Here is a 21,869-nt window from a genome sequence, read left to right on the forward strand (position 1 = left end):
CAACATCATGTAATGAGAACACTTGATGCGTTTGCGTATGCGTGTGCGAAATATTGAGTCTATTTATACGAATCTTTCCTCTAGCCAAAATAAATACATAGATATGATGACGAAACATGTAACATTGTAAAATGCAGCCGTGGAAATATTTTAAAAAGCGTAATTTCATCTTGTAGATGTTCGTTAAACACATTAGAAGAGAATTATGGTAATGCATTTGGCACAATAATTGAGTGTCTGCGCCGTAGTGACGCCGTTCTACGAGTCCAAAATAAAATATAAATATTGTAATACATATCGATCAAATAAAAAGACGGCTTCAAAAATAACACTTTAATCTTAATTAATATTAGGTACAACATTAACACGATAATTTTATTCCTTTGCATCCCTTTGTAGATAATGTAACACAGGTTCTTCGCTATCGTAGACTTCTTTAATAATACGCAGCACGTGTGATTGTATTAGTTCCACCTGTATATAAAAATTATCAGATTTATATTTAAACACAAATTCGTTAATCTTTACAACAGGTTTAAATTTATCTATATGGCCAGTTGATGTTGTTGTATGATTTGTACATTAAGTACAGTACACTAGTTATATAAAAATGACGAAGTTTTCATAATTTTCTAATAATTTAATTTACCTGTAGAGGAGGACAATATCCATCATCTGTAGATCTTGCCAAAGTAATCAATACTGGTTTCGGTAACCGTTCCAAAAAGGGCTTTAAACAATTTTCAATTGTTTGTTTAATTTCATCCTCAGTGCTAATGTGATGAGGGAGCCCTCCTTGGTCCCTCGTACAGCCTCCCGCGAACACAGCCCACCAGTCGGGGCGTTCACCTAATCGCTTGGCTTCTTGCATTATTATAGGAACTAAATTAAATACCTGAAATACGTTAAAAATAAAAATAAGAAAACCGGAAATATGCAAACGTTTTTGGGCAGTTTTGGAATTACCTTTTGAATGAATGAAAAATACTTTATTGTACACCATATAGGACAATTTAAAACACATAATAACTTATATCAATGTACAGAGGGCGGCCTTATCGCTGACAGCGATCTCTGCCAGGCAACCCAATTGACTAGGACAAATGCTGAGTATGGTGGACAGTGGTGCATAATAAATTAAAAATTAAAGATGTTATTATAATAATATGTACTACAAATATTTTTTCCTCGTGGCTTGCACATATAAGTATATTAATAAACATTTATATATACTAATAAATACATATATGTAAACAGATATCGTGGATAAATAAAATAAATACATAGTAATAATATATACATACATATAATAAATACACACATAAATACAATAAGTTTACCTTGTGATAATGTTCTGATTTATTTCCTTTATATTCCGTTAAATTGCCATGCTCTTCTAAATGCAAAAATAAGTCTTCTAGTTCTTGCAATTGTTGTTCACGAGACTGCATATTTAATTCTAGGGCTTCAATGTCATCATTTTCAGGCAAATCGAAATGGAATATATCTTCCAATAAATCGTACAATCCTATGCTTTCATATATATTTAAGAACGGGTTTGCGGTACTGAAAAAATCTAGATCGATGTCGAGAACAAATGGGACGTCGATAGCGAGCTGATTACTTAATTGCTCTATATCACAATCTGCACGATTACTTAGTTCTGCGACTGTTAGCATAAACTTTCTTTTGTTCACAAGCTGTGACGAGTAAAGTGCATCAGACAAATAGTAATTTTCTTTACTATCTACTCGGAGAAAGCCCGTAACGGGGTGGTCTCCGACGTGAATGAACCGTGAGCCGTCGGCAAATTGATTCGCCCACGGTGGTCTGATCCAAACCACGCGTTTTATATGTCCGGCGGCCGCCGCCGGCACAATCCAATTTTCTATTTGTAATAATTGCAAAACTTTCCTCCCTGCCCTTGCTTCCTCTCCTTTTAATTTACGATCAATAAGCATGTCTGGGTGAGCATCTAAGTGCAATAAAGTCGTTCCTTCTAACGGTAATTTCTTTCCACCGATAGCTGAATATATAAACTGTAAGGCATCGTTATGCTCCTCCACTACATATATAGGAATCTTTTTGAAACGTTTCAGATTTTCTATAGATTTACTTTCGCTCATATTTTAATTGCGCTGACCAATTTTCACTGAAAAGACAAATTTTAGATTAGCAAAGTATAACCTGAAAGTTTTATACTTATAATAAAAGTAAAACCTACTTAAGTCATAGGAAGCTAAATTTTTGTTCTGAAATATGGAGCGAGGCTTTCTACCAGTGTTTCCGTGAAGGTAGCCTATATAACATTATATCTTTGCTGAGCCCGAAGAGGGGTCTCAAAGTGGGTCAAGGTTTAAGCCGAAATGAGGAAAATTCCGCCCTTATATATATCGGGGAAACTGCGCACTTGTTACTGGTTGTTGACTTTGGTGTATTCATAATTTGTAGCCCTGAATTGACAGTGATAGAACGCAATACCAAACAAACACTGCTTTTATGCAAACATTTTTATTTCACGTGATTTTCTACAGTGTTTGCCTACCACTAGATCTATTGAATGTTATCTACGCATGCTCTACATTTTCACGATGTCCTCTTCTTAATATAGGTAATAAGTAAGACGTCGTCACACTACTCTTATTTGAGTATAATATAGTTCAAGCTACCAATTATTTTAATTCATTAGAGTATTTTTTTGTCATAGTGTAACTTTTTACAGAATTCAGTTTGCGATATGGACATATCGCAAACTGAATGCAAATTGCATATTTATTTCCTTCGTTTAGGCACTTTTAAGTGTGCTCGAGATGATTGCCATCATGAAGTCCTATTTTACATTCAGTCTTTTGAAGTTGCTCGTTACTGAAGGCATGATATTGGTACGGAGGGAGGGGTGTTGTGACGGCTCGCGGGGTCGATACTGCGCGCCACTGACGTCATTACGCTACTACGCCCGTCCAAACAGACCCCGCACTCCCACCCCCTGACCTATTGCGTCGTAACTCCTACACGGGTCAAGGCGCGAAAACCGCGCCTGTTCAGCCCGGATGTTTAATATGACTATCCTATGTGACGTAAATCGAATTAGAATTCTATGGGCCCATAAGACACATTAGGTTTAAATCAAAATAAATTTTTTAAGCATTTTCATGTAGGTACCTTTCAGAAGGTGTTAAGAATGATGAAGCGTCAAAAAATTATTGAATTTCGGCAATTAACAAAATGTCCTAGTCGAAAAAAATAAACTGATGCATGACATTATATTGAAAAAGCGGCTTGAATATAGTACTGCATAATGCATAAGATTAATTTAATATGACATAACACTAGTTAATTGCATTTGCGGCTCGCAAAGTAGTAGTAACATCTGGTACAAAAATAAAAACAACGGCACAGAATACGCTTCCAGGTGACCATGCAATTATAAACTAGTAGTTAATTAAATGTTAAAAGTATTATGTAAGCCCTTAAAGCTATTCCTTTCTGCCCATATATGTCAGATCATACCACCTACAATGTAATGACTAATGAATGATAATTGCATATTTACAACCTACTTTTTTCGCATTCATCAACATGCTTGAAGTCAGGTTATGTTACAAAGTAAATTAAGTCGGATATTTGATGTCGTAAAGTTACTTAAGTTTTAATCGTAAAAGTTGTCTCTGGACAGGGCTAACAGAACATCGAACATTAGTCGTTCTTGAATTTCATTGAAACATGTCGTTTTGTTAAAACTTGAACTGAGCAAAAGCACGACCGCAGGCGATACAATGGTTTCCTCTTTTACAAAAAGGTTCAAATGAATATGTAACGCTAGGAACTATTAAATTTTACAAGCTTAATCGTTGTGAGCATTGCGCTGAACAGAACATTGGAATAAATAACAGAATTGTGAATATTTAAATATCTTTGATAAGGTCACACACTGCTTCCTATTAAAAAAAAAACATAGTTAATATATGAAATATAGTGCATTAGGGTAATTGGGAAAGTAGTAACATTCAGGTGAACTTTTGATTCATCAAAAAGGAATTACGGAGTTAATCTCGCCGCACAATTATCCACAATTACCCAATTTTGTGTAAGGTTAACCTTAATCTCTACTCTGCACTGTACAGTGTACACTACAGATATGACACATTAAAAAGAAGTGGGAATCTAATATATAAGGACATCCTACCTATATTGTTAAAAAAAATTAACACTTTTGGTCTAAGATTAGAAAAATGGAATATTTTATATTTCTAGACATACAATCAGTTGTGTTTAAGATTTATTCTGATGACACTATCATCCTATAATATGGAGTGAATTAATAAGAGGAGAAATTAAATATAAGAGAAATACTGTGTAAATTATGGCTATATTTTGTTATTTATATCTGTGTTATAAAAGAGAGTACCTACAAACAATCTTTCCATTTTTTCCACAGTACATAACTTAAATATGAAGTATTCACACAATTTATTTGTTTCAAAAAATTTTAATAGCACAATTACCCTATATTCAACTAGGTACTAAAGTCAAATACAAATAAAACATGAATGAAACTTACATTTTAATTTATTTGTGGAGGTTTGCTTCAAATCAAAGAAGAGTAAAAAATTTTGATATTCATTTACAATTATCTATTTTTAATAGGTGTGCTATTCTTAACACAAACATTTCTTTAATGCATGGTAAATTAAGAGCTTTTTAATTTTTGTATGTATTTATTATCGAAATAAGAATAAAATTAATAATATTTTATTACTTAGATATTGATATTACTTGCTCTGTGGATATTGATACTGATTTTCCACAGTGATTTTCCTTATGATTTTCGTAATTTTTTATTATTCAAAACAATTTGAATGTGACATTGACAGGGTGTTTGTTAATTGTGTCATTGTGTCAGTGTCAAAGTCAATGTCATTTTTAAATCTAAATACGCAATTCACAGTAAGACTATTTAGTGCTGAAAATGAAAACCATTCACATCCAGTTTTTACTAGTAAGACCTCACCGCACTCTTTTACGTGTTTTAAAATTGTTTTGTATATAGGAGCAGTCACAAGATCTCGATATTCTTGTTTCAAATTTATTTTACTTAAAATATTGGTCTTTGCTTATCAATTAATCTTGCTAAGGTGGAACGGATTATCTACACGTCATGTAATATAGTAGTCTTGTAGTAGTCCAATGCCACATGCAACCTGTGCATACAACCCTTCATTTAATTACAAAATATATTTATTTTTTATTTTAGGTATTTGGATTGGGTATGCGCTATGAAAAAAGTCCCGCAACGCGGCGCTATCGGCGCTTAATTATTATGTTGTCAGTACTATAAAAATGAAATGCCCTGGAGTTGGGGTAAATAAAATGAAGGAGTCATCGAAAACAAGCTTAATTGAGTGTCGAGTATGCATGTTTATTTATTTATGGTATGATTATCGGAATTCGGAAAGATAGAGAATCATTATGACTTATCTATTATATGCAAAGGTTTCCTTACTTTTCAATCTTTTATTTAGCACCCACAGTCCAGTTGGTAATGATAGCGTGGAAACACCTAATATCAATGTGGCCGATCCTAAGGCCGCGTTTCCATCTGCAAGAAAACGCGGCCTAGGGGTCGATCGGCCAAACTTAGTTGATAGTTTATACTTTCGCCGTGGGGAATATTTTGTGGCAAACACTTTACCACTTTGTCTTCACCATGGGACATTTTTCGTGGCAACTTCTCGACATTCGCCGTGGGACATCTTTAATGGCACGATCTTCAAAATTTGCTATAGTGTGGCCCTAGTCTACGTAGTCACGTAGTTGTCGTCATGTTGCGCAACAGCGAAATCTAACATTCAAAATCTTTGAAATTTTGGGTGTGTATTCTCAGTTCTCTATCAATGACATCATAAGGCAAGAATAAGATTGAATTGAAATATTACAAAAATAAAAGGAGTAAAAAGCACTAAAAAGATTTATAAAACTGCAAATAATTTCTTCAATCTAAAATGTTGTGAACTCCTGAAAGTTAACATTATTTACCTTATCTTTTAACTCATAACTTATTATTGTTTCATCCAAGTTTCATCCCAAAGTTCCCAAGCTTCGCTTGTTAATTGTACTCCTTGTACAATTAACAAGCGAAGCTTGTGTGTAACTAACTGATATAGTACTGGCACAGATAATACATAATATAATAAAAGGAAAGGTGGTGTAAAATAAAAGCCACAATTGATTAAAACTAAATATAAATTTATTATTTTATAATGTTATGTAATTTGCAAAAGGAAGTAATAATATTAATCTAATTGAAAGTATTCTATGATTACTTAAAAAAAATAGAACACAAACGAAAAACAATTAGATTCTGTCCTCTTCGCCTAAATTTGAAAGTACATTTTCATAAATAAAGTCTAGTACTAAATGAATTAATTTAGAAAACCAAATTACATGAACACATAATATAAGCCCATTTGAATATCGTCATAAATGCTTCATACAATTTGAGACTTGCACCTGTGTTTGTTATAAAAAAATAGCATTTAATTATAATTATGAAAATGTAGCTTATTCTAAATTGACAACCAATGCAACGTGGTCAACTTAATCTTACGAACTAATGATGCTCTAGTACTCTAGTCAATAGCTACTAACTATCATGATATTTTGTAGATTTTATCTACTGATTGCTGCTTAATACGCAATGGCTATCTCAAACGTCTGACACGATTCATTGTCTAGCGCAAATGTTATGGGTGGGGATCTTAAAGTTAAATAATTAATAAAATATATATATTTCTACACTTACCAACACAAAGTGAACCAAACATTTTTGTACTTTGTTCACTGAGCTTACGGGGCGAAGCCAAATAAGGCATCGAGTGGCTTCATGTTTTGAAATTATTGGAAAAGTTCAATACTAAATATTAAGTGATGTATAATATAAAAATGGTCGTATAGAACCAATACGGAAAGGCGTAAAATGGCACGATAGGCGGATCTTGAATGCTAAAAATCAAAATCGAGCGACTTGTTAGCTTGGTTTCTAAGATTTAAAGGATGATAATAATTGAACTATAAATTCGAACTTGAAGTTCTCAAACACCATAATAGAGAGACACTTATAAAATATTTTCATTGTTTGAAACATAAAGTAGCCGTTCCAATAAGAAAAAAGTTAAATGCGTGATTAAAATATATTTCTATGAAGATGCGTGAATTGACTTCTTATTAGAGAAAGTATTAAAGAGATTTCATACAAAAAAAATACACAAATTGGGAAAAACATAAGACTCCACTAGTATGCAACTTAAAACTAAAAAAAATGTTCACATTAAACATTTCTTTACTGGAACGGCTAGATTAAGATCCATCTATCGAGCCACTTTGTTGTTTCTATAGAAATAAATCTGTAATAATGGGGTAAGCCTAGCCGGCAAACCCTAAGTAGAGAAAGGTGAGGCACCGATGTAAATCGAACACGATCATTGGATACAACCGTTTTATCTACTAGGTGTTACATGATACGGCAATTCTCTTCACCCTCGCGGATTTCGCCAAGCTGTAATATAAATGGGAAACATTAAAAATAATGGTCAAAGACAAGTAAATAAATCGTTCATTATTTGTCTAAGGGCTGATTTTTCAATCGTTGGTTAAAACTTATTCGTTGAATAACGTATTAAACTACCATATCAAAAATGTATTCTTCTTGCCCGTATTTTACAGTTTACAGGTGTCATTTTAATATCATCGCGTAATTCTTTATTGGACGGCTAAGTTTAAACCAAGGATTGAAAAATCGGGCCTAAATAATATTATTTTAATCTTCAGAGAAAAAATTGCGTTTCTTTGCACCATGACATTTTACGATTATTTTCAAAGCATTCAAACTACAAAAAGTAAACAACTGAAAAATACTCCATTTCATATAATCTATATATATAAAACTCAAAGGTGACTTATATAGTGATCTATCAACGCACAGCCCAAACCACTGGACGTATCGGGCTGAAATTTGTCATGCAGGTAGATGTTAGGACAGGCATCCGCTAAGAAAGGATTTCCCGAAATTCTTGCAGGAACGGGGAAAAACGGGGATGCACGTGGGCGGAAGCTAGTTAACAATAAAAAACACAATATACGCACCCCTTCCCGACGCGGGAACTTGTGTGCGAGCTCGCGATGTCTCTGCGCGCTCGTGCTCACCTGCCGCCGCTGTCTCTCCGACACCGCCACTTCCTGATTTACATACGAATATATTATTGGTTAGCAATAAAATGACGTTTTCAATACATGTTTATATAATTTGACAGGATACTTTGTATAAGTCATAGATAAATCGCAGTAAAATTACACGAAGTCAATTCTTTACCATATAATATCTGAAGTCTGAACTAGTACTAATTTTTGAAAAAAAAAAAAAATATGATTTCATTAACTATAGCAATTTTTCATTGAGTTAAGAGTAAAATTTTCTAGGTCATGGCAATACCGTCAAGTTATGGAGTAAAGCGACGATTTTGGTATCTTTGAATCTTGCCAAAGCAGTTTCACTTCTGACACGTGTGCTCAGCTTAAACGCTCTTTTACCCTTGTACCCACCTCCTGGTCGGTGTTGAGCAGCGCCGTGGTGAAGGTGTCGGCCACGAACCACTTCTGGCCCTTCATCACGATGTCGCGCGGCGGGTCGTGGTCCGCGCCCGCGTCCGCCGACCACACGGTGGCCACTGCGCCCGGCTCCAGCTTCACCGTGCGGTGAAACTTGAACAGGGTCTCCTGTTCGCCCGCCTTGCGTATAAGCTGGTAGCCGCCGAGGCTTTGCTCCTGTTCGATGGTTAATTTATTAAGACGTATAGTGTATAGGGAAGTATAGTGGAGTTCCGCTAGGATCTCCACTATAGAACTAAACTCTACATTACATTTAAAAAAAAATGAAGTTTTGTGAATTACCTACGTGTGTAATGGCTAAATTGATAGTATATAATTATAATTTGTATACTTTTGAACGAAATATACAAAAAATCTACTTAGCATTACATTTTAAATTCTACATAATAAGATAATATAAAATGACTAAGAAATAACTTACAAGTTACATATTTCGCCTTCCAATTTACACTATCTCATCCAAACTCCAATAAAACACACATACCTTCTTGCCCTTATTCCTGATCTTCACAAAGCTGCCATCGGGGCAGGCCTCCGCGATCTCCAGGTCGCCCTTGGCGCTGGAGGTGACGCTGAAGTCCTGCAGGCTGCGCTCCTCGCTCTCGTCGAGCAGCGTCCGCTTGCGCGCCGCCCGCAGCGGGGTCGCGCGCCGCCCGGGCGTGATGCGCCCGCTGCCGCTCGCGCTCGCGCCGCTCATTGATGTGCGCGACTCGCGGCCCGGGGACTGGGAGGTCAGGTTCAACCTGTGGACGATTGGAAATTTAGTTTATTTAGAAATTAAAGACTATTTAACGGATTTTAAACGCTATTTATTCATTCTATTATTTTATTAATAGTCTCCCCGTGACCACGCTCGCTGTAAAGTGTTCGAAACGTCGGGAAAATAATAGAATGAATCGCGTTTAAAATCCGTTAAAAAGTCTTTAATTTCTAAATGTATAATACTCGCGTAAAATCAAACATAAGAAAATACAATTTAGTTTATTTAAAATTTATAGATGAAATGAAGCGGTGTAACAGTTAACTTTTGCACTTGTAGATCTCGATTATGAAAATTATTAGTGCGGTGAAATGTTCACTATCTACAATATAAAAACAACCTTGCTTACTACACTTTTTAAACAATTTGGTTACAAAAATAGCAATTGAATACATATTATATTTTCTAGTTTGTACATACTCTGATAGTCTTCAGATATAAATAGTTACTAAATTAATAATTTTTCCTAATCAAATACATCAACGATCAAACAAACAAATATTTAATATGGAATGAAACTAAAAACTGGGGAAGAGTGTACAGGCTAAAAAAGGGTTTTTTAGCGTTTACACTTCCCCATTTACATACTTCGTACATAAATCACACTAACCTATCCTCCTCGCCCTCGATAAGCGCGCGGTAGGTAGCGATCTCGTGGTCGAGCGATATCTTGATGTCCATGAGTGTAGCGTATTCCCGCAACTGCGCCGCCATCTCGTCCCGCAAGCGCGCCAACTCTTGTTCGAGCGACGCCAAGTCTTCTGCGTGACGAGCACGTTCAGATTCCAGTTGACGTTCCAGTTCACGGCAACGGTTCTGTGGGATAAATTGTTATTAGAAAATATCTAATGTAATCAGAGATATATTTTATGGAAAAAAATGTTTTATATGTTTGAACACGCAAGTGCATTAGGAAGATTCTATACAAGTAAACAGGATCTATTGGAATTTAATAAATCTTCAGAAATCTAATATTTGATAAAATTGTCGAAAAAAAAAATGTAATTTAATTCGCGGGTTCGAATACCGCCTAGTGCACTAATTTTCTATTCTTTAAAAATCTCTCAAATGAAATTCCTGTAAATATTACCAAAGGTTTACGAGATGGACATCGGTTTAGGTCGGCAAGAAGAACATAAATAAACCAATTTAGTACGCTTTATATTTGTTGAACTAAAATATACGTATATAATCCTGAAACTTACGCTTAGCGCGGCATTCTTGTTCTCCAAATCGTTGAGCGTCGAGTTGAGGCTGTCGATGCGTGTGCGCATCGTGCGCAGCTCCTCCACGGCCACGGTAGCCGCATTGCTGTTGCGGTTCGACGCCGCTTGCAGGTTCTTCAACTGCTTGCGGAATAATATTTATTTGTAATTAAATAGCACAAAATTATTTACCTCATTATATTTTAGTTTCTAATTATTCTTAGACATGTTTTGTGTTGTTTCTATGAGACTTAAATAAACACTTATATCTCTCCTTTTTGTTTTTATTTTTGAAGTGAAACTTCTTTATCGGGGTTGGAAAAAAATTTAGTGTAACATTTTTCCGTTACGCGCCATCTCTGTTTTTATCCCTACCACGCGTGATTGACGTATTTCTGTAAAGTTGCATATATAGTAAATTATTTTTTGAAAAATAAGGTAAAAAGAAGTTTCACTTCTTACGTGTGTACACTAGTACACGCACACATTTTATTTAAAACAAAGTTAATTGCATGTAATTCAACCGTATAATAATTAAGACATATATCCTAAATGAGCTGACTCTAAATATTATTTTGCAATGCCCAATGCTAAACAAAATCATTATAATTTTCTACTTCACATAGTTTTGATAAAAATAAATATCTCTAGTTATGTTTACTACATGTCATATCAATTTCAACCATGATCTTAATCACACAGCTTACATAATAGCAATTTATTTATAACGAAACATTACAGAGCGATCCCTGCGATATTTTTCAAGATAAGATATCGTAATTATCGCGCCTGCTATCGTTGTGAGTAAAGAAATTTCTTTAAGTATATATAAAAAAACCTTCAAACCATTATAATAATGCACAAATATATTTATCTTTGTGCATGTGTACTTCTTTAGGCGCATTGAGAGTAAAATTTCAAGGTCGCGTCATGGAGTAAGGCGACAATTTTGGTATCTTTGAATCTTGTCAAAGAAGTTTCACTTCTGACACGTGTGCTCAGCACCCACGCTCTTTTCTTATTAGTACATGTACCTACATGCTCACATTGTTAGCATTGATAAAATGAATAAAAAACGCTGTTTGAGGAAGTTATGATAATATAAAGATATACCTTATTTTCATAGAGAGCTTCGATTTCATCCCGGTTTGCCTTGATATTGGCCTCCTGTTGTTCGCGCAGCTCTTGCAGGCTCTGTTGTAACTTAGCTTCGTATTGCTGGGCAAGACGACCATCTGTATTGAAAAGTTTAAATTATTTTCAAATTGAGTAAAAAGATAATTGTTGAATTAAACTTCATTATTAAAGTAACAGTTTTCAATTTCGAAGTTATCATTAAATGAAAACAACAAACACTTGATAAGATAATATTAATGACAAAGCACAATAATACAAAGCATTTGACTGCATTTTAACACGTAAATACTTAAACCGGAAATGTTATTTGTTTATTTTTTCTACATAACAAAAACATATACCAAAGCAACATATTATGCTTAGGTATTTTTAATTATGTATCACTACATAGTATAAAACAAAGTCGCTTTCCCTGTCCCTATGTCCCTTTGTACGCTTAAATCTTTGAAACTACGCAACGGATTTTGATGCGGTTTTTTTTAATAGATAGAGTGATTCAAGAGGAAGGTTTATATGTATAATAACATCCATTAAATAATAGTGGAGAAGTACTGTTATTTTTGAGGTTTCTAATGTGATGTCGTAAAAAATTACATTTTTTCCGCTTATATTGTAAACGCAGGCTGAACCCTACGAGTTTTATCAAAATAATGTACTAACTACTAAGTATTATACACATTGAAAAGGTCTACAGAAAAGTCCGCGATGGTATATGTCTATCTCTTATGGATAACCCACAATAACTTTTTTTTGTCATTTACTTTTTACGACAAATAATGGCTAATTTTCGATGCGATTTTAACCAATACAGCATTAATCCTTAGCCAATTAAATACCTTGAATACATTGTTCATTTAATATAGATCTATATGGCCCTTTACACCGTATGATTTAAGTGAATATTTTCGAAGATATTACAGATTTAAAAATTGCGGGACGTAGCGTTTGCGGCGGTACCGGCCGGGCCGGCCGCCCGGCTATCTATTTTATACACGTGCGAAGCCGGAGCGGGCCGCTATGTTTTTATATCAGCATTGCACCCGTGCGAAGCCGGGGCGGACCGCTAGTAATGTATAAATGAACACGTTTTTTAAAATATGCTTTAATATACGTGATTATAAAATGACTATGACATTTTGTATTATTAATGATTATATCATCTTGAGTATAAACATAAAAAACTTTAGTAAATATGTAAAATAAACAAATTAGAACATTCAACAACAAAATGTCTACTTATATTCGAATTTTACTGTATTTATAAATATTATTTCAAAACTCGTTATAGATAATTTAAGTCTAATTAATTCCTCTTTGTAATGCTTCGATAACCTCGAAATAAATCTACGTACCTACACAATGTACCGAAATATATGAGCACAAGTTTTTAAAACATTTATTAGGAACTTGGAATAACTTTCGTCTATAAAATTATCCAAACTGTATAATATGTATTACGAAACCAGACAACTGTAATGGTGTTATAATTCCATTAAAGGAAGTAAATACATACCAATTTCAGAAATCTCGACCTGTCTGCGTGTACGGGTCTCTTGTAACTCTTGTTGGAACACCTGGTCCTTGAAAGAGAGCTCCTCCCGCAGACTTTGCACCGTGTTCTCCATGTCGATGCGGCAAAGCATCTCCTCCTCGAGGGTCTTACGCGTGTCGGCGTATACTTTACGCAATTTCTCCAATTCCTTGGCGAGGTCCTAGTAAAAATCGTAAATTTTATAATTAAACATACAAAACTATTCGCGCGCGAATTTGCAAAACTATTGAAAAAGTTATGGAAAAATATTATGAATAAAATTTGCGCGGCAATTTTTGAAAAAGGAATTATTTTTCTTTTTCACAGACGTGAAATGGAAACTCGTAGAACTGGTTTTTATCAAAAACAATACAAAGTTCAATGCACATTTAATTAGAATAATTGGGAATAACATTTAATATTGATGTGTGTCTGCTAGAAATTAAACTACATACTCTAGCTTCATCTTGAGCCTTCTTTTTATCAGCAAGGGCAGTGTTGTATTTGTTGCTTTCTTCCGTGAACCGCGCTTCGTAGTGGCGCGCCAAATTGTCTGCTTGTTGCCAGTCTTTTGTCTTCTTGTCCAAGCTAAATAAGATGAGCATGAGATATAATTAAAGTCCAGAAATAATGATTGAAGATAAAAATTAAATGTAATTAATATTTATCTTCAATCATGCGCTCAATTAATGTTAAAATATAAATACACAATTATCTATCCATATAGTTTAATATTTAAATATAGCATTATAAGGCCATAGGTAGGTCTATTTTTTATTTTCCAGTAAGCGTAATGGGAAAGATAATAATTTTTAGTTGCAGAAAATAAAAGTAAGAGGCGGAACGCATATTCATTATCTAGATTCCGCTACTGAATTGAATTTTGCAAAATAACCCCTAAATATTGAACTGTTAATCTCAGAGTCCCCTTCAATGACGTTGAATACTATCATAGCGTGAGCAACAAAATTGCCTGGTAGTACTTGTCACCAGGCAATATTGCCGGCATTAGTTTTTTTAAATTTTTTAACAAAAAATATTAAATTAGGTACAAAAGAATATTACACATGCCATGTATAACCACGATTTGTACACAATGACAGCATAAAATATTATGAATTTTTATTCACTCACGTCACGGTTTACAATTTACATGATCAAATTTACAAAGCCGCGAGAAACAGCGTTTTAAGCTTTATTCATACGGAATAAAGCTTAGAACTGCGAATGTTTTCGTTATCCCCTGTGACCATTGGGTACTATTTATAATGATTACGTAACATAACTTAGTCAGACATTTTTACGGCAAAGACTAGTAGTTACTAGTTCGGTACAAGGTAATGGTGTCATTGACAAAATAAGCACTGTAAATAAACAACCTCATTGAAGGTTGAGATTCTACTATAGGTACAACCAACTAATATCCATCACAAGATTACTTCATCTCGTGTCTAAAACCAAGTAGGTATAAAACCAAGGAATATCAGTTCAATTTTAACGTAATCTATCGTACCCATAGAAATCTAAATAATTTGGAAAATCCAAAAGTGCACGCCTCATAATTTTTTTTTAATAAATATTTTTAATTATTATTTTTGTTTATTTAATAACAATTAAACCACATCGAATCAGACCCTGAAAAATGAAAGGGTTCTATTCCTGAGCATACTCAAGCGTAAGAGAAAAAAAAAGACTCGATTAGTAAAGTATTTCGGTCGCTATCGTGTTAACAAGAAAAAGGATCCGCACATACAGACACACGGACGTCCAAGACAGAACTTTTTTAAACTGTTTTTTAACTAGTTTAAATAACAAAAATGACATCAAAAATATCATGAACGTTAAAAATAGTGTTTTTTCTTAATATGTGTGTGTATGTATTATCTTACAAGTGCAATGTATGATACATAAAGACATTTTAAGTTTGAAAAATCAGATGTTTTGCGCGAAGCGACAGTAGTACCCACCTCAACGCTTCGCTTATGAGGCGTGCAATAACAAGACACATAGAAGTACTATAATGTCATAATTCGTATGAAAACCGCTGTCGCCAAAATCAACACATTCAAACCGAAAGCTAAACAGTACACACAAGTAAACTATGCCTTTTATTGGACAGCTTGATTTTAGTGAAAACTAACTTAACTATTAAATTAAGCTTTTGAATATGTATCCTAACGCACGAATTTACGGTTTATTTTAGAATAACATCCCTAAGTATATGAGACTTTTTGCTCCAATACGAACAAACGTGATAATAAGAATGGTCGACCGTGTCATTCATTGTTATTTCGATTACTATGGTGACACTCGTAATACTTGTAAATCTATAATATATAAAAATGAATCCCAAAATCTTATATATAAAAATGAATCGCAAAATGTGTTGGTAAGCGCATAACTCGAGAACGGCTGAACCGATTTCGATAATTCTTTTTTTATTATATTCCTTGAAGTACGAGGATGGTTCTTATGTAGAGAAAACGTAAACATGTACCACGGGCGAAGCCGGGGCGGACCGCTAGTAATATATAAAAATGAATCCCAAAATGTGTTGGTAAGCGCATAACTTGAGAACGGCTGAACCGATTTCGTTAATTCTTTTTTTATTATATTCCTTGAAGTACGAGGATGGTTCTTATGTAGAAAAAACGTAAATATGTACCACGGGCGAAGCCGGGGCGGACTGCTAGTATACTATAATTTTAAGGAAAAACGGCATTATATCTAAAAAAAAATATTTTCCGATGAAATATTTTTCCTTTATAAGTATAATTACAACTTGTGGAAGAATTTCCGCAATGGGAATTGCTGAAACAAACCATGTATACACTCATACGTCTCCAGAGCAACTGAACAGTGACGAATGCACTGGTGATGTGAAAATCACCTGAGTGGCGACAAGGTCACGCACGCTTACGACTTCTAGTGTCTTGTTATTTAGATTTCTATGATCGTACCTAATTGTTTACAAAAACAACATATTTAACAAGAGTTTTCAAACTTAAATTGCCATCGATACTTGGGAAAAAGCTTGGCTCACTACCTTTTCACCACCCCTGTTAACTCTTTGTACGCTTACGAGTTACAGCGGCTAACTATGAATAACAATGGTTTAACTGAAGTCATCTTAATTTACAGGAAAGTCTTGAATTAAATTTTCTTCAATATTATTTTATACCATTTCTTATTCTATACATTGGTACATAAGAAATACACATGTGATGAAAATTGCGAAATAACGGATAACTCTACGCGGGAGATCAGGCGTGCTTTGTTATAAATATATCCCGTACAAAATAAATATAAAATAGAGCACATTTATTATAAAATTTATAATGATAACAACGATGTTAGGTTGACCTCATTTGAAAATCTTTATAAACGAGGGGGCAAGGGTACGTCACGGTTATATTTGATAAAATTACGTCATCGACGCGACTCGCGAGCTTTACGATTTACATTCTCACATAATCGCCGGATGTTATTTTAAGTATAACATTGATTGAACATTATTGAATATAATTTTTAAGGTTCCGTACCGAAGGGTAAACCGGGACCCTAACTATTACTGAGACTTCGTTGTCTGTCTGTTTCCAGGCTGTATCTCATAAACCGTGATAGCTAGAAAGCTCACAAAATATGATGTACATATTTCCGTTGCTGCTATAACAACAAATACTAAAAATTCATAAAAATAAAATATTAAGGGGGTCATAGTTCGGAACCATTCGTGCGCAAGTACGACTCGCACTTGGCCGGTTTTTTTGATTTTAGTATTTTATCATTATTGGATTTTAAGTAAAGTGATGTCACATAAGTTATTTGTCATGTTTACGTATTTAATTGTTTGTAATTCTGTGGGCGTAAGGTCGATTCGATGTGACTTAGTTCTCATGGTCAACAACCTGAAGTCAAGGTAGCCCTACCCATCTGGATAGTCTATAAATAGTGCTGTCATAAATACCTATAAAATGTATAAGCCAATGACTCAAAAAATATAAAGTTAGTATGATCTTGTACTGTTGTGCCTATCTGTTGCATTTTTAAACTATGACTACTTATTATGAAACGAATTTTTCTGCTACTTATACATATATGTGTCACAATAAACTTCAAAACGATTTTCATTCTGTTCTTAACAATGTAAATCAGGAGAGCAAGCAAATCCACGGGCTGAAAACTGGTGTACAATAAAACAAAACATTAGGAAGTTATGACACTCCATGGTGGACATGATGCATAATTTGTCAGATGCAGGAAATACATATAATTAAAGACCTCTAGATTCTACACTTATCAACAAACTTCTAAGTGGTAAACAAGAAAAATATTTGATCTAAATATAAATTATAATTAAGTAATTATAATTACTTATAAGGCTATCCAAATGGGACAATCCCAAGTAAAAACAAAATAAAAATGTTAATTGATACGCAACTGAATTTTTTCCAAAATTGTTACTTAAAGGTTTATTATTCGCTGAAATCATGACACAAGTTTCAATGAGAGCGAATTTCTATGAGGCAAATGCATCTGTTTCCACTAAATAGAAAGACAATACAATTGATTCAATAAAATTAAATACTGCCAATATGGCAAAAGGAACAAATAAATCTGTGTGAACCCTCTTTTTCTGTATCAATTATTCATTTAAATAAATATCTCAAATAACAAATTATTTTAACCATATACAAATGCAATATTGATTCAGGTATATTTATTATAAAATGTATTTAGTAGGTTAAGCAAACTTTGTATTAGTCATTCAATAATTTTCTTGTAATACAGCTACAGGGAATAAAACATATTTAATATGAATTTGCCAAATTTTATAATAATTAATAAGGAAAATCAATTCAATAAGCAATGCTTATTGCTTTAACAAACAATTTGTTCATCACATTCAAATGCTTTATAAATATAAATTTATAAAGAATAGAAAAAGGTGTGTCCCTTAGACAAATAAAACTGAAAGAATATAATAAATTCGATTGCTCTGGTGGGTCACGAGTGGCTGAATTGGTCAGGCATCCGCCCCGGAATGGCACGAAAGGATGCGGGTCGAGTCCCGCCTCGTGTTCAATTTTTTCTATTCTATTCTTTATAAATTTATAATTTGTTCATCATTTTATAAATTTGACAAATAGTACTACCTAATATTATTTAAAGTCTCGAGAATATTTATTTGCTTTTAAATGTGAAAATTACTAATAACTAAAGAAACTTACATATATCACATATGTTTACAAGAAAATGCAAATAGAGAATCAAATAATGAGTAAATAACCTTGACTGAAATAGATTGTAAATGAGGACATTAAGCCATTTTTTATTATTTAGGCCAAGATTATACGAAGCTTATTAGATTTGTGAGGTAAATCTAAATTTGATTGTTTGTTTCTGTTTAATGCTGGTCAGGTATTTTTAATTTTTAACAAATACAGGGTGTCCCAAAAAGTAGTGATGAACGGAAGCTGGGAGGTAGAGGACCAAGAGGGCTATCCGAATCACCCCCATGTGTGTTATGCGATTTTTCGTATTTTCGGAGTTATTACATTTTTTTCAATTTTTCATCTATCGCCGAGTACGATGAGATTTTTATTTATGGTGACGTGAATTATTGCGCTAGATGCTTAATTTTTTTTGTGTGCTAAGCTCAAAGATAGGCCAATTCAGTATGGTAACATTTACTATCGTTAGATCTTCGAATGGAATAAAAAAAAGAATTAAATGCCAAGAAAGATAAAATTACCCAGTATGTTCATAACTTCAAGGGCCCATAAAAAAATAAAATCACATAAAAAAGGTTTTCCATTTGGCTTTTAAAAACTTGCTCTATCGATCAGGTAGCTACCCTAAAAATTTCATTTTATTATTCTGAAGGCTTCAATCGAAAAATTGAAATCCAAATGTGGTAAGTGCAAAATTTTTATTAACATGATGATCATTAAAACCAATAAATAGGTGTTTAATTACCAGAATTTTTTTAAATAGCCCCGCTGTTGCTCAGTGCAAGTGCGACATCACCGTAAAAAGTTGTCTTTTAAATGTCTGAATGCTTTTTTATCATTTTTAATGGTTTCTTCTGCTACTCTGAATTTCCGGGTTATTTCGTCCAAATTGGGGCATTCTCTCAAGTAGCCGAGGTCTTTTTAGTATCCCCATTGAAACAAATCAATGGGGTTTAGGTCGAGGGACCGTGGAGGCCAGGCTTTAAAGCAGGCGTCACCGGCGCATGCGCAGGCTGCAACGACCAATCCATCTTTCAGGGTATTTTTGCCCTTTAGCCTGGCCTCCACGGTCTCCGGACATAAACCCTATTGAATTTTTTCCGTGGGGATACTACAAAGACGAGAGACTGCCACAATTTGGACGAAATAACCCGGAAATTCATAGTAGCAGAAGAAACCATTAAAAATGATAAAAGCGCATTCAGACATTAAAAAGACAACTTTTTACGGTGATGTCGCACTTGCATTGAGCAACAGCGGGGCTATTTTAAAAAAATTCATTTTTAAACACCTATTTATTGGTTTTAATAATCATTATGTTAATAAAAATTTTGCACTTACCACATTTAGATTTCAATTTTTCGATTGAAGCCTTCAGAATAATAAAATGAAATTTTTAGGGTAGCTACCTGATCGATAGAGCAAGTTTTTAAAAGCCAAATGGAAAACCTTTTTTATGTGATTTTATTTTTTTATGGGCCCTTGAAGTTATGAACATACTGGGTAATTTTATCTTTCTTGGCATTTAATTCTTTTTTTTATTCCATTCGAAGATCTACCGATAGTAAATGTTACCATACTGAATTGGCCTATCTTTCAGCTTAGCACACAAAAAAAATCAAGCATCTAGCGCAATAATTCACGTCACCATAAATAAAAATCTCATCGTACTCGGCGATAGATGAAAAATTGAAAAAAATGTAATAACTCCGAAAATACGAAAAATCGCATAACACACATGGGGGTGATTCGGATAGCCCTCTAAGTCCTCTACCTCCCAGCTTCAGTATATCACTACTTTTTGGGACACCCTGTATAATACTCAGTTCACATAATGTTGTACCTACCTAACATTTGTTTACAAACATTGTATACAAAGTTATTTGAGTGAAATGGTTAGCTGAAACATTAAATGGACATGTTGGTAGTATACAATTGGTTTGTTATATCGAGGTATGATGTCACTGTGTCGTAAAGGCGAGGTCGCGCGCGCTCGTCATTGCGTGCCCGAAATGAAATGCCGCCGATGACGTAAACTGTGCTAAGGTTAGCCGGAAGAAATTTCAATAAAAATAACCTATCTAAGCTAAAATATAAGCACAAATAAAACGTGTTCCAATTAATTAGAGCTTACTATAACATAATCCTTACACTGTTATGAAAATTTATTACAACATACCGTTTCTTTAGGTCATCGTTTTCTTCGTACAATCTCTTGAGATCGATTTCCAACTTAGCCTTCTCGCGGGATGTATCATCTAACAGTTTTCTGGCATCTTGTAATTCATGCTCATACATTCCCTTTATGTTGGAAACCTCGCGTGTGACGACCTCCTGTGTGGTTTGTATTTCACGACGCAGCCCCGAATTCTCGCTTTCGAGTTGGCGTACTTTATCGATATAGGCTGCAAGGCGGTCATTGAGATTTTGTAAATGCTCCTTTTCTTGTAAACGACTGTGTCTCGTTGGACTTAGAGGGCTATTCGGCCGGCCGGCAGAACTAGAAGGGCGGCTACCAACAGGAGTGCTTGATTGTGGTGGGCTTTGCACTGATGACACAACACTTATGTTAGAAGACGACGTAACAGTCTTTTTAGATTTTGTTGACATTTTGAATATTTTTTTCAGTCACTATTTTCTAAATACACGCGGAAATAATTCCACAACACCTTATTATCGAAGGCAAGCGTACAACTCCGTTTCTCTTCAACCTGTAAACCCAAGCTAATGTGGTCACGTGACCGTTGAGTCATACTAAAATGTTACCAACATTTATGTCAATTACTACAGATAATAAAATTCCGATACCTGTGTTTAAAACCCTGTATCTGTCTTTTTTATTTAAATATTTCACGCATTTCACGCAAATGCATTTTTTTAAATGTGTCGTACTCTGAAATATTTTATTTAAAGCGCTAAATAATAATATGATTAAGTTGGGGAAATAAAAAATAAGTTGCAACAAGCCAGTATTACCAAATGAATTAGTTTTATCAATCATCGATTGTTATAGCATGCGTAATGTGTTTATGGGCGTATTCAGAAAGAAAGCTTGAAACTTATAAGCGCTTATAAGTGCTTATCGGCGCTTATAAGCGCTGGTAACCCGCGCAGGAAATATATGAACATGCGCTTATAAGCGCTGATCGGCGCCGACAAGTTTGTTGAAACTTGTTGAAACTTGTCGGCCGATAAGCGCTTATAAGCGCTTATAAGTTTCAAGCTTTCTTTCTGAATACGCCCTTAATTTATATATAAAGTTATGAAGATACATTACTGAATACGCACCATGAGAGCAGAGAGAAGCTTGAGGCACCACTACATTGCTATACATATAA

General features: G+C 34.2%; 2 protein-coding genes across 6 annotated transcripts; both read right to left on the minus strand.

Annotated features, from left to right (window-relative positions):
* Positions 1-334: 334 nt before the first annotated feature.
* MESR6 (misexpression suppressor of ras 6) lies at positions 335-4,799 on the minus strand. Of its 2 annotated transcripts, none has more exons than XM_089695917.1 (4): positions 4,562-4,799; positions 1,341-2,152; positions 650-895; positions 335-474 (listed from the first exon to the last, which is right to left on the minus strand). In XM_089695917.1, the coding sequence occupies exons 2-4, from the start codon at positions 2,124-2,126 to the stop codon at positions 376-378; spliced, it is 1,131 nt and encodes a 376-aa protein (XP_089552043.1). In that variant the 5' UTR covers positions 2,127-2,152; positions 4,562-4,799; the 3' UTR covers positions 335-375. The 2 variants fall into 2 exon arrangements, with proteins under 2 accessions (XP_089552043.1, XP_089552045.1); XM_089695919.1 differs by lacking the exon at positions 4,562-4,799 and adding an exon at positions 4,413-4,540.
* Positions 4,800-6,225: 1,426 nt separating this feature from the next.
* LOC149487939 (lamin-C-like) lies at positions 6,226-21,280 on the minus strand. 4 transcript variants are annotated; one of them, XM_089696650.1, is made up of 10 exons: positions 20,711-21,280; positions 13,753-13,885; positions 13,280-13,478; positions 11,743-11,864; positions 10,630-10,770; positions 10,035-10,240; positions 9,149-9,407; positions 8,599-8,820; positions 8,143-8,235; positions 6,226-7,555 (listed from the first exon to the last, which is right to left on the minus strand). In XM_089696650.1, the coding sequence occupies exons 1-10, from the start codon at positions 21,139-21,141 to the stop codon at positions 7,511-7,513; spliced, it is 1,851 nt and encodes a 616-aa protein (XP_089552776.1). In that variant the 5' UTR covers positions 21,142-21,280; the 3' UTR covers positions 6,226-7,510. The 4 variants fall into 4 exon arrangements, with proteins under 4 accessions (XP_089552776.1, XP_089552774.1, XP_089552773.1 ...); XM_089696648.1 differs by having other exon boundaries at positions 10,630-10,773; XM_089696647.1 differs by having other exon boundaries at positions 8,143-8,231; positions 8,595-8,820; positions 10,630-10,773.
* Positions 21,281-21,869: the final 589 nt, after the last annotated feature.

Source organism: Colias philodice, chromosome 6 (assembly GCF_061535455.1).
Source record: "Colias philodice isolate Cphi_HAF_F1 chromosome 6, ilColPhil1 Martin Lab GWU primary, whole genome shotgun sequence".
NCBI lineage: Eukaryota > Metazoa > Arthropoda > Insecta > Lepidoptera > Pieridae > Colias > Colias philodice.

Coding starts and splice junctions, on each gene's coding strand:
- LOC149487939 (XM_089696648.1), bottom strand. CDS start 21,141: ATGTCAACAAAATCTAAAAAGACTGTTACGTCGTCTTCTAACATAAGT. Junction 10,241..10,629: donor ACAAGAATGCCGCGCTAAGC/GTAAGTTTCAGG, acceptor TTTATCCCACAG/AACCGTTGCCGTGAACTGGA. Junction 8,821..9,148: donor TCAGGAATAAGGGCAAGAAG/GTATGTGTGTTT, acceptor ACCATCGAACAG/GAGCAAAGCCTCGGCGGCTA.
- MESR6 (XM_089695917.1), bottom strand. CDS start 2,126: ATGAGCGAAAGTAAATCTATAGAAAATCTGAAACGTTTCAAAAAGATT. Junction 896..1,340: donor AATCAGAACATTATCACAAG/GTAAACTTATTG, acceptor AACGTATTTCAG/GTATTTAATTTAGTTCCTAT. Junction 475..649: donor GATATTGTCCTCCTCTACAG/GTAAATTAAATT, acceptor TTTTATATACAG/GTGGAACTAATACAATCACA.